Source organism: Neolamprologus brichardi, chromosome 1 (assembly GCF_056152115.1).
Source record: "Neolamprologus brichardi isolate AB-2024 chromosome 1, ASM5615211v1, whole genome shotgun sequence".
Taxonomy (NCBI): domain Eukaryota; kingdom Metazoa; phylum Chordata; class Actinopteri; order Cichliformes; family Cichlidae; genus Neolamprologus; species Neolamprologus brichardi.
In genome coordinates this window covers 32,915,616-32,928,565 of record NC_142104.1, presented here as the reverse complement: position 1 = coordinate 32,928,565, position 12,950 = coordinate 32,915,616, and the positions used below count along the sequence as shown (strand labels likewise).

Sequence of the window (12,950 nt, the reverse complement as noted above, 5' to 3'; positions counted from 1 at the left end):
AATAAGGCTACCTGGGCTCTGGGATACACACACACACACACACACACACACACACACACACACACACACACACACACACACACACACACACACACACACACACACACACACACACACACACACACACAGAGGGAATGAACTCTGCTTTGCACATACTCATACGGCTTTCAGTGTCAGGTGGTGCGTCCCGCGGGGCTTATAAAAGTCCCATTAACATGGCCCTCCTCATTGGTTCTGACAGGTTGATCAATTAGACCCCTCCCCCTGCTGACCCCAGTGCTGCTCTGACTCAGAGGTCAGACACGATGGATCGCTGGACTTGCACACACACTCTTAACTCTCCCTCCTTGTTTCTGCTGTTATCTCTGAGCTGGTCACAGGCACCTTGTTGGTCCCTGTTTTGTGTTCAGCACCCAGCTGATATCCCAGTGTGCAGCTGTGCTCCTGCTTTTAGCCAGAGTATCATACTTTACCTGTGACATATTTCGAGCTTATCTCTGCTCTCAACATGACCAAAACACGCACATGTGTATGCACAATTTTTCATCCTGCTGGAACATTCTTTAGGGGTCTAGTTCAGTGTCAAGCCCTTATTAAGCATGGAAAAGAAGCAGAAATCCTCTAAATGAAACACACTCTTGGTTACTGGGTAACATGGGTACAGTCACACACTGACCTGATTTTAGAAAAGGAGACAATACTGTTCGATACATTGAGAGTTTGCAGTATTTTCACCTGTGATTTTGGCAGTGTGGCTCAGAAAGAGTGTGATAACAGGCAATAACTTAATCTGAGCCCCTTAAACTTGATTTTGTTTGCAGCTGCATTGCATGCTGGTCAGTTTCCTACTTCTCTGCTTTCACAAATGATTGTCAAAGCATGTCCTTTGCTCCTGACATCAGAAGTCTCTTTATGTCCATGGATCCTCATGTATATGAGATGGCAGCCATTGATCGGTCTACCTAGCAATACATACTGGCCAGATTTCCTTATAATTAGGTAAAGAAACGTAGAATCAGGTTAGAATTTTTGCGATCTCAAAGTGACCAGTTTTTAATGCTGTTTATGGCGGCTGGCTGCCCTTTTCGTTGATAAATCCATTGGTGTGTTGGCTTGTCTTGTACACAGGAAATATATAAAAATGAGTGCTTATCATCATTTGTTGTCCTTAGATTACAAATGAACACTTGGTATGAACTTAAAACAGGTGCACCAAAGCCTTTTAAGGCCTGATGCAGCGTGTGAGGAGCCAGTCTTTGTTCGGTCTTTGAGCTCGAAGAATAAACGAGGTGTAGTGATACAGTAGTGTCAGTGTTTGCCTAATGTTTCAAGCTTCATCATGTTTGTTGTTAGGTCTGTAGCGCCGACTCAGATGTATGTCGAGTGAGATATGACAAGAAGTGGCTGTGAGTCTGTACTGTGTTTGGTAAACAGTCTCTTTGCACAGGGTAAATGCAGGTGTGTGTGTGTGTGTGTGTGTGTGTGTGTGTGAGAGAGAGAGAGATTTAGGAACATAATGAAAGAGTTTGACCTTAGTTTAGACTGGGTGGATTTACAGTCATCTTGCTGCATTATTCTTTGTGATCTATATTATGAAGGCCAAAAAATATGTTAGACTGCACTAAACAGAGCTCATCCATAAGAAAAGAAGCTGGTGTTGAGCAACAGTGTCAGTTAGTCAACATGCTGCTATAAGATAAGTGTTGTAAGATTAAAAACCTGAGTAGATGTCTTTGGTTAAAACAGAAGGTGCACATTCAAATATGGACTAGCAGTGATTGGTTCTTTAGGTACAGTTTTTGTCTGATATGAAAACCGAACGATTGAGACTTCTTTTGGCTCCCCTTTCTGTGACTTGTTCTCTCCTTCAATCGAGTCTTTTTTTTTTTTTCTTCTTCTTGCTGTCTGTACATTTTTTGTCATGGAAGCAGATTAGAAACCAGGTTATGTGTAAACACGGCACAGAAATCAACAAGAGGGTGTCGTGTAGAGCAGGGCGATATGACCAAAAATATTTATCACGATATACATTTGAAAATTTGCGATAACGATATAACTAACGATATAATTGACACTAGACAAAATACTTTACAACTCCACAACTTTGATGGGTTTTTTTTGCACTAATAATGTATTTTCACTTAAACAAGCAGCTGTTTTTTATGTGCATTAAAGTTATATAAAAACGTAACAGTGCAAATTCCTTGCTGACAGTTTAACCAAAAGGCATTTCCAGTGGAAATTGGCATATATCCTCAGCATAACCATGTATAATATCCACAAAACTTAAAAAGAGGTTATACACACACAATACGGTAATATTATGTTGAAGCACAGTACGTATCACTCCGCGAGGCTCCTGCCTACGATTGCCGTAATGCTCCGACAATCCATCAAGCGGTGCGGCTTCATAGCTTAGCAAAGTCGTACTAAAACATCTGACAGATTTTCGAGCGCCGTGTACATAAAATCGTTTTGAGGTCAGTAAACACAACCAGAATTCATACATAAGGCACACAGGATTATAAGGGGCGCTGTCGACTTTCAGAAAAATCAAAGGATTGATTTTAAGTGTGCCGTATTTTCCAAACAACACGGTAATAACGACGGCCCGCTAGCATGCTCTACCAAAAATAGTGCTTTGTTTGTGTATCTGATGGACGAAAGCCAAACCAGTTCCACACCACTGAAGTTGCAGCATTTTTACAAACCAATTCTGGTTCATCTGTTTCATTTAACAATCCGCTTTCGCCCTTCTCATTCTGCGTCGCCACCATGTGTGTATGTAAACATAGGCACTGCGCATGCGCGTTTTACCCATATTCTATCACGATATTTCATTTTCCTATCGTTGCCCAAAATTACACCAGTATTACCGTGAACGGTATGATATAGCCCAGCCCTAGTGTCGTGTTTCTCTAATCTCCTCCCCTGAGTGCATGATGTTTCTTGTTTACAGGACGCTAACAAATAAGCTTACAGCACTAACCTGATTACTTATCTGTTAATTAATATTTTTTTGTAATGGTGATAATCACGGAAAGTGTGATATCAGCTGTATTGTCACAAAATCACAATTTATTTCAAACTATTAACATAAACACCAACAACACGTGTTGGCTCATCATGACGTTACTGAATAATGTGGACCTTTACCATTACCTCTGTCAGTGCGCCCCAGGGAGGCTGTGGCTACACTGTAGCTTGCCATCACCAGTGTGTGAATGGGTGGATGATTGTGTATAGTGTAAAGCGCTTTGGGGTCCTTAGGACCAAGTAAAGCGCTATACAAATACAGACCATTTACCATTAAAAATAGCTGATCCGGTGAGATGTGGTGGGAAAGAAAATGCTTAAAATGATCCATTTAGGAAGGGAGGAGTCAGAATAAAAGATGTAATGAGAAGAATCAAGCATTGTGTTTTTGTGTGTGTGTGTGTGTGTGTGATGGGAGGGGGTGGGGGTCCTGTAGCTTATCACAGGACCCAGAAAGAACAGCTCGGGGGAGTACAGGGGGTTAAGAGTGGTGTCACGCCCAGAGAGGCTCCGTGCTGCCGTCCTAATGATGTCCACCGGCCTAATTGAATATTGGCGTTCTGCACACGAGGGCTAAATGGCTTCTGTCTGGTTTACCTCTTACTGCCAGCTAAGGCTGCAGATTTTTAACCCATTGGCACTGTTTGATTCCCTTGGGGGTTGGGGGGGTCGTTTAATGTTCCTGTTACTATGGTTACCCATTTCTTGTGCATTTAATGCAGTGTTTCTTTTTGTTTTGCGTGTTGGTGTTTGAAGCCAGTGGTGTTCGAGTTAAAGACGGTTCACCTTTCCTGATGATTGCGTGATGTTTGATTATCCTCCTGCTGAACTTAAACACTCGCTTTTCCCAAGTTTGCACAAAAGCAGCCTGACAACATCTGACAGGTGAACTTTTTCATTCCACGTTATCTGCACAACTCCTCCTCCTCTTTCTCTCCCATCTTTGCGGTGTTTGCGCATCCTTCCTCACTTCCTTCTCCTTTTCTCTTACTTCTGCTTCTATTTCTGTGGCTGTGTTTTACTTCCCACTGCGCTTGCCTCCAGACGCTTCTCCTTTGTTGCCACGGTGACGCTCTCCAGATGGCGAGTGTCAAGGCAAGACTGGGCTCAGAATGTACACACACATACACATGCATTGGCCTGCATATATGCAGTCAGGGAGGAGACTGGTAGCAGTACATTTTGTTTGCTCACATCCTACTCGGAAGCTTCTTGGATGCGCACTCTGCCCACTACACACGCACACACACACATACACTCAACAGTACAGTATAATAAAACCTGTGTCACAGCCACGCAGGAAACAGTCTCTCCTTTATGCAACTGGGATGTCATTAATCTTGGCAGAGGTTAACAAATGCACTTGCATAGAAGGTATATTTCATAGGCAGACAGCCGACAATGGGGGCATTGTGGTGTCGATCTGTAGCAGCCAGTACTGCATTCAGTCAGGACCTTTCAGTTTGGCTCTGGATCCACAGCTCATGTCGGGAGTTATGTTTCATCTCTCAGATGAATGTGTTTATGTGAGAGAAAACATGTGAAACACAGAGCAAAATCAAGGGTCCAGATGTTTATTTATTTCTGCTGCAAGAAACCACGATTTATTTTACTGGAGGGGGGAGGGGAGGGGACCAATGTGTCTGGCTATTTTTCAAAGTTTGGCCTTGTCGCTATTAGTCAAAACCTGAGGCAGACAAATGCTCTGCTGGTGCGTTCTGTGTGCAGCAAGCCGACCAGGCCAGCTCTGATCTGATTCACCAGCTTTCTAAGTTTGTCCACACCGCAGCGGCAGCAGTCTTTCCATCGGAGAAGTGGCGAGTCTTCCCAGTAATCCATTAGACTTCCATTAGCTCCGATTTGTGTGATTAGTTCTAATTAATCAGTTCAGTCTGTGGCCTTCACTCCCCTGCGCGCTCCTCACATTTCATTTTTAACCTCATTTCTCAGCTCTCCACTGAGCGAGTGAACGAGGCAACGATTGAGTGAGCAAATCAAAGAGCAAGCTTCTGCCGCCGCCACTGGCTTTTCTTTTTTTATCCCAAGCACATAAGAACACTCGATACTCCAAACAGGTTGAGCTGGAGCTTAGACTGCATTATAATGCTTGTTTCTCTCACCACAGTGAATTAATAGAATTTTTTTTTTAAGGCTCTTATTTTCAGCAGTGTAGTTTTGTTGCTCAGTTGTGTTTTAGAATGAACCGGGGGGATTGTGATCTTATGTTTTACACATCTCAAGTCTGTGTTAGCTCTGTTTAGCCCCTCTTGGCCCTCCTCTGGAACAGTAGGTATTGATCTGCGCTGGAGCGTCCATCTTTCACTGTAACAAAGCCTATTGATGTTTGTGGAGCCCTGATTTCCCCTCGGTCAAATGCCATACCCAGCACCACTGCTAAGTGACAGGAAGCTGGTCTAAACTCTGCAGTCTGTCCCAAAGTAACCTGGGAATGGGGTCATCTTTTCATCAGTGACTCTGCTGCACTGAACTAAAACCCTAAAATTAAAATCAAAAGATTTTTTTCTTTCTTTCTGGGTTTCTAGCAGTAGGTCAGCTTATATACTGAGGTATTATGTGATGATAATCTGTCTTCCTTTCCTGTGTTGTCAGCCTTCTTCAGCTATTACCACTATTGTGATAAATGAAGGCTCAATTTATCAACCAGCCTCTCCTCGATTTCTGTTTCTCCCTTTGGTTTCCACAGCTCTGCTTCTATATCTAACCCCTGTGCAGTTCACTTTATTTCTTCATCTGTTTCTACCCCCTCCATCCATCCATCCATCCATCCAATCCATCCATCTATTCCTCATTCCCACTCAGCCAGATCGAGGCTCTTTGTGTCTGCTGGGGAAGGCTGAGATGCTGCCTGTCACCCCAGAGATGCAGACTCCCATCCAGGCTGCTGGAGGTGGCCCGGCTGCTGTCAATCAATCTGTAGAAAGGAAGCAGAGGGAGTGGGGGTTGACATGTGATGTGGATCCCTGCTGTTTAGAAATTCACTTTTTTTTCTTCCTCCTACCAGGCCTGCACAGTCAGTCATTTACTTTGGCTTCTAACATGAACGAATCAACGATTGTGACCCTTTGAATTTAAAGCTTCTCCAGTCCTCCAAACTAAGCACTCCCATGTTCACGGGTAAACAGTCGCCCCAATTAGTAGTTAGTTGTAAGTATGTTGTGTATTTGACTGAAGGTAACCTGGACTTGTACAGTAATATATTGTGGTTTGGTTATCTTGTTCATTTTGGTGTAGCAATGTCAGTATTACTAAAAAATGTGTTGTGATTTTTTTTTTTTTCTTTGATGAAGACAGATGAATGTGATTTTGTTCAATGTAAAATGATTCTGCAGCCATAAAATAGTTACAGTTATTAAGGATGAGAGGAAATTGCTGCCTTCTTGCAATATGTCACACTACTTACAGATATTTTTAAAACATTTTTCAAAAAACATCAGGCATTGCAAACTAATTCCACTAACAGACTCTGACTCTACTAGTTTTGCACAGCAACTTTAAAATTTTCCATTCAGCCACTGTCAGTCCAAAATCCCCCGACTGACTGATTGATGCAGTTTGAATTCCAAAGTAAGCAGAGCATAAAATAAGCTAAATGAAATGACAAAAATCATCCCAAAAAAACCAACAGGCCGTGGACTAATGGCCAGAAAGACAATATATTCATCCAGTCACCCAAGTGTAGGAGCTAATCCGTGACTCCTTGTGGTGGCGTAAAGTAAAGAAGGAAAAAGTCACATGAACAAAAAGGCAAACGTACATTAGACTTGTTTTAAGTTGTTTGCTGCCAAATCTGTAACTTTGTGAGCTCTCAGTATGCCAACAAAAAAAAGACCCACTTATAGGAAGAGCTCGATACCACTTCTGCTGCATGAGGCACGCAGTACATGGTTAACCAGTTGGTGGTTGCTGGGGAAAAATGAGTATTATGTAAACTTTTTGAAGTTGGGGGCTGGCTGTTGCTGGCAGTCATAGTGAAATTGATTGCTAAAGCCCCGGTCACTCGAGCCTAAAGCTCATCCAGAGACTCTGATAATCACCAGTTGCATGGGAGAAATGTGGATTCCCCGACAGGCTGGTGACGGGTTGAGGGAAGTGAAGTTGCTCGCTATCGCCTTCAAAGCAAAACTGGTGTCTCACTGCTGAAGCCACCACATTTCAAAAGGGGAAACGTTTACTTTGAAGGCAAATGGTCTCACTCTTTGGACTCTTCAGTTTTTGCCTAGCGACCAGTCATTGCTAGGGGCGCCGACCAGTCTATAGGCCTATGTGACTGAGGCCTTAATGGGACAAATTGAACTGTAGTTATGTGTTGCACAACTTCCTGGAGAAAAACGGAAAACATTGGAAACATTTTACACTTAAGTTTGCATTATCGTTGTATGAGCCTTTTTGCCAGTTGTTATTACTACTATGTTACCTTTTTCTAATCTTTGGTTTGGTTTTTAACTGGTTAAAATGTAGCATTTACATAATATATTAGTGAGTGGAATAAACCGGGACACAAGATGAGATGTGCTTTTATTAAACAGCCATTTATCTGCTACACTGACTTGGTAATGTTGCACAGAGGTGCATACATTTTGTGGTATTTATTGCCTTCTGATATCATCTTTGCTTTGCGTAATCATGGTGCAGTTGCTCTCCCGAGTGATGTTAATATGATCTCTTCCCCTCTGCCTCTGCAGGACTCCGTGGTTTAACGGATGGGGGTTCAACCTGCCTCGAGGACAGTCTCTGCTGGATAAATGGAACCTCATCCCTGAGGGCATCGACATCCTGATGACCCACGGACCTCCACTCGGTGAGTCCAATTAACCAATCACAGCCACTGCATTGCAGTTTCTAATGAAGTTGGGGCTCGTTCTTCAAAATGTATGTGAAGTCACTGGTGGCTTGACAGTAGGTCGTGTTTGAGCAGATCTCCGCATGTCTTACATTATAATCAATGTTGTTTCCATCTAAATCCAACAGTAACTAAAGTGAACACTCCGACATGCTTCATAATTCAATGTTTGTGTTTGACTTCATGAAAAACAAAGTGAATATATTTTTTTTCCCCTCACTACTGGCTGTATTAGTTTTTCCTCTGGTTGTTTGGGTCCTGTTTTTGTTTTTTGTTGTTTTTTGCTATGTGTTTGTGTTGTTTTTTGTGTTTTTCCTCCTTGTGCTTTCCATCTGGCTTTATTGAGTGATTTCCTTTCCTCTCGCCTACGGAGGGTTGCTGCTGCTGCTGTTGTTGCGGCAGCCACTGTGGCTGTTTGATTGCATGGAAACTCGATTTCACAGCAGTGTGACAGATGCTGCGAACAACTGGAGAGAGACCGTAGGATAGGAAAGCAGCACTGGAGGAAGAGGGCAGCTTAAGATGAAAATTTAGGATGATTCTCCAAAGATGGAAGATCCAAAACAATGAGATGGGAAAAAAGGGGTGTTGCACAAGTGTGGAGAAAAAAATATGGATTCATCAGACACATTTTAAAGCTGTGAAATTCAGATATGAACCCAGTAAATGAACAGTTGTTTTATTTCTGCTGTTACGTAATTCTTCTGAAATAAGAATTCTCTATTGTGGTCAAACGGTGCCAAAAGTGGGCCTCAAATGGTAGTTTGAGTTAATAAAAGCTGTGCGTGAATTGGTAGTGATTCACCGAAATTTTAATATCTGCTGAAAAAGTTTTAGGGGGAAAAAGGTCCACTCCCGATTTGACCTGTAGTAGTCCTAATGCTCTGAACTGCTGACTCAAGTAATTCAAACTGTAAGGGAAAGTTTATTTGACCTTGTGCATGGAGACTATCTCAGCACTCGTGATAAATGGCTGCTAATGTCAGCATGAATCTGCTCAACATAAAAACCCATTGTATGTTCAGAACATGATAGATGGAGATATACGTATATTCACAGATATTTTTACTGTAGAGCTTAGTGTTGGCCATATGGAGTCGTCCAGTTAATAGTACAGAGTGATATGTGTGTGCGCACATGTATGTTGGTGGTGATTGTGTTTTTTGTTTGTTTCCACATTTACATTCACGCTTGTGACATTTTGTTTTCATTTTGTTGGGTTTCACGTCATTAATGCTAACTTACATCTTTCTGCTGCTTATTTTAAGGTGATGTGTTACAGGTCACAGTTGTTTTGATCAAATGGAAGCAAAGACAGTAACACCAGGACTATTTTGACAGCTGTGAAATCTTTCTGCAGGTTTCCGAGACTGGGTTCCTAAGGAGCTACAGCGGGTTGGCTGTGTAGAGCTGCTCAACACGGTCCAGAAAAGGGTGCGACCCAAGCTTCATGCCTTTGGAGGCATACACGAAGGTACTGGGAATAAAACCCAAACTGTTAACTCTCTTTGACTCTGGGGACCTCAGAGGAGAATACGTTCTGATTGCATGATGGGAAGGTGGCCTTTGCCAAGTGCAAGTGTAGAATAAGGATCTTTTACACACGTGCACATGCTCACAATCAACAAATTGTGCTCTGTTGATTTTAAAACATGTGTCAAGACAAAGGAAGATGAATCTGTTTCTTACCTTTCTAAGGATGCACAGATTCAGGGTCCATGAATTTCAGGAAAAAAATAATAATTTGGACAGTAATCATTTACTTATTTAATAACCACTATTTTTTTCTGTTGGTCTATTTTCTTGGTGGTGAAGTTGAGTGTGTCCATTTTGGTGCCAGGGAACACACAATACAAACACATGTGCATTAGTGCTTTTTGCAGACCATAGTCTACAAGGTGAAGCTTTTCAGGGTGAAGACCTGCAGCCAGTTGGCTGTTGTGCTGTTGTTTTGTGGAGAACTGCGCACACATGCAGCTGTGTTGGTTGAATAGCCAAAGTCCTTCATTGTGTGAAGACAAATACCTACACAAACAAGCACAAATGAGCTACTGTGATTTCCGCTTGACCAAAAAACAAACAGAACTAATCACATAACTTCCTTGGCAATGTGAATGATCAGTTAACTGAGAACACAATAAGTAACGTTGATTGACTCATACCACCCCACAGGCCAAGTGCAGTGACATATTAAACAATCACTTACTGCAGTCTAGGTTTTGGTTGCAGGAGCAGTGGGTCACAGAACTTCATCTCCCAAACACTGATGCTTGTGTGGTGCATTCCCACAGCATTAGTGAGCACGAGCTGCCTGTGGTCCAAGGAAGTAACACAGCAAAAAAGCAGGCATAGCTGGAGGGATGTGCTTGAACAAGCCTGATCCACTGCCGGTCTCACTTGCAGCTTATAGGACTTAAAGGATCTGCTGCTAACGTCTTGCTGTTTGATGCAACATGCAAAGAACCTGCAGTGTATTCTGACCACGTGTGTATGTGTGTGGTCTAAAGTGTTTAACCGCTGCATATTAACTGTACCCAAATCAAACTGTTCACAGCAATTAGTGGCAAGATGAGAAAGTAGAATAAAGCTGAAAAATGAACCTTGTGAATTCATGGAAACACTCAAAGTAAATTCAAGCATACAAATTGCTAAACTGAGTGTGTGAAATTGGTATATTGAGTGAACAAAGGAGTGATTTGGTAAAAACAGTGTATTACAAACTCTGTTACATGATCGAATGTTACCTATTTCTGGCACTCATTTTCCCCTTCCCGCCTCCCCAGGGTACGGGATCATGACAGACGGCTACACGACATTCATCAACGCGTCGACTTGCACCGTCAGCTTCCAGCCCACCAACCCCCCTATCGTGTTCGACCTGCCCAACCCTTCCAGCTCCTGAGATCAGAGGATGGGGGGGCGGGGAGGGTCAAGGGCTGGATAAACAACTTCTTTTCAAAAAATATGTCAAGTTTAAAAAAAATAAAAAATAAAAAAATAAAGTTATAAGTGGTTCTTTGGCAGCTTTGAATCTTCTCCAACCTGTTGTGAGACGGAGAAGATTTAAAGACAGGGTGGGGGTGGGAGCGTGTGTGGGAGTGTTAAAGGAGAATACCATTGCTTTTTATTTAGGTTTTAATTTTCTGTTTTTTTTTTTAAGCTTGTGCCAGCAGTCCCGGTCTGTTTTTTTTTATTATTGTTGTTGTTCATCTGCACACAGTCAGAACAGTTATCAGAGATATCAGGGTCCGTTTTCCTCCAGAATGCTTTTCAGCTTTGTTCAATATGAGAAACGGCTTTGACAAAGCAAAGATAATCCCTGAAGAAACTTTCTTTTGTCCTGATTTTGACTGTGTAGGGTCGAGTGTTTATTATGTCGGCGCAGCTTCATTTCACACTCCGCTTCCTGTCAGCCACAGGAAGAATTAATCCCTCAAAAAGATGTTGCCTTAGTGCAGAACGGCAGATGAGAACAATGCTTTCAACTTGCACGCTCTTAAAACACTACTTGGCCACAGGGAAGAAATCTGTGATCTCAAATTGAATTTTTTCTTCTTCTTTTTTTTTTTAAAAACTAAATTAAATGTACGGAATATTCTCTTTCAAGGCTTCCATACCACCACATTGTTTGTTACAGCAGAAATTTGGAATGTTTGAATTAAAAATATAAAAATGTTTTAAAGTCTAAATGTGTGCAGATTTGGAGGGACTGCTGAGCTATGAGCCTGGCTGATACTGGTATTCTCCTTTTTAGGGGGATTTTTGTGATTAAACAATCTTGCTCTTGATAAATAATGGTCAGATCTGTAAGATAAATGATGCTATGTGAATTTGTATAATTTTTTTTTTTAACGTTTGGTTTGTGTTAGCCAGACAATGCATACCATGGATGTGTCATCACGATATTTCATATTTGGGTTCTTCTTGTTTGTTTCGAACCTCTCGTCAGTTCCTCTTTTTTCTTATTGGCTGACAGGGACGCTGCCTTAAACTAGCTTTAATGTTCTCAGCTAGAGCCCCCCTTCTCTGCGAGCTCAGAGAAAAAAAGTCCTTATTTATTACCCATCATCCCCGCAAAACAACACCTAACCAACGCAGGGACAGAAGACTATCCAGTTACAGCCGGAAAAATTCCCTTTGTATTGCCCCGTTATGGATTTCTGATCTGATTTGGAAAATGTAATGTATAAAAATATATATATTATATATTCATGTTGTAAAACATCTGTACTAAAAGTTGTGTTTGACAAAAAAAGTGCATTTTTTCTGTATGCACCTGTATGTTTGCCATGTTTCTTTAATTCTCTCGTTAAAAATCTCTTGAGACGTTTCTTTAATGATTTTTGTATCAATTCTCCCAGTAGGGTAGATGTTTATTTTGGATGAGAGAGGAAAGATTTGTCACAATCCAACAGGTGCTGATTGTTCCCAACAACACACCTGCCTAAACATGGTTAAGTTGTCCTTTAAAGTGTAAATTTGATAGTATTTGTGTTTTATTGCTTTTTTTTCTAATTTTGCACTGTGTGTAAATGCAATCTTGCTAGCACAAAAAAAAGTTGCCAATAGTTGTCTCAACTTTGCCGCTGTAAATGCTCTTTTCGTGCTCTGTTCCTCTCTCGCTCTTTCTCTGATTGTATCCCTCTTCATGGAAATGTTAGTTCTCTCTTTCAGTTCATTGTGATATATTTAGCTGCCTTTATATGCAAATAAAATTGCAAGATTTTTACTTATGAAACTCCATCTTTGTTTTTATTCCAAAAATGGTTAGCCACCACCAGTTTGTCCGTCTGTATCTGGAAGTCCAACAGGCTCGACCATTCTCCACCCCATTGGTGTCTCCCATTTTGACCTGGGGACTTCCAGGCCATACTCAGCACAGATGCTTCTGTATATTATGGCACTTAGTTATGGCGTTCCATGTATTCCCTGCCTGCTAGCATCTTGCACCCTGATGTTATGTGCCATATGTATATCCACTTTTACTGTGGCAACAATCCATTTTATGCAAAACCAACCAAGAGTTTTGGGGTTTTTTTAAAAAAAAAAGGAA

General features: G+C 41.7%; 1 protein-coding gene across 2 annotated transcripts in view; it reads left to right on the top strand.

Moving 5' to 3' along the window:
* The window catches only part of mpped2a (metallophosphoesterase domain containing 2a), a 73,629-nt gene extending 61,015 nt beyond the window's left edge, over window positions 1-12,614 (top strand). For both annotated transcript variants that reach the window (XM_006793757.3, XM_035909109.2), the window contains 3 exons: window positions 7,740-7,855; window positions 9,258-9,371; window positions 10,681-12,614. In XM_006793757.3, the coding sequence (XP_006793820.1) occupies window positions 7,740-7,855; window positions 9,258-9,371; window positions 10,681-10,799 (349 nt within the window). In that variant the 3' untranslated portion in view covers window positions 10,800-12,614. The remainder of the gene's footprint in view (window positions 1-7,739; window positions 7,856-9,257; window positions 9,372-10,680) is intronic.
* Window positions 12,615-12,950: the final 336 nt, after the last annotated feature.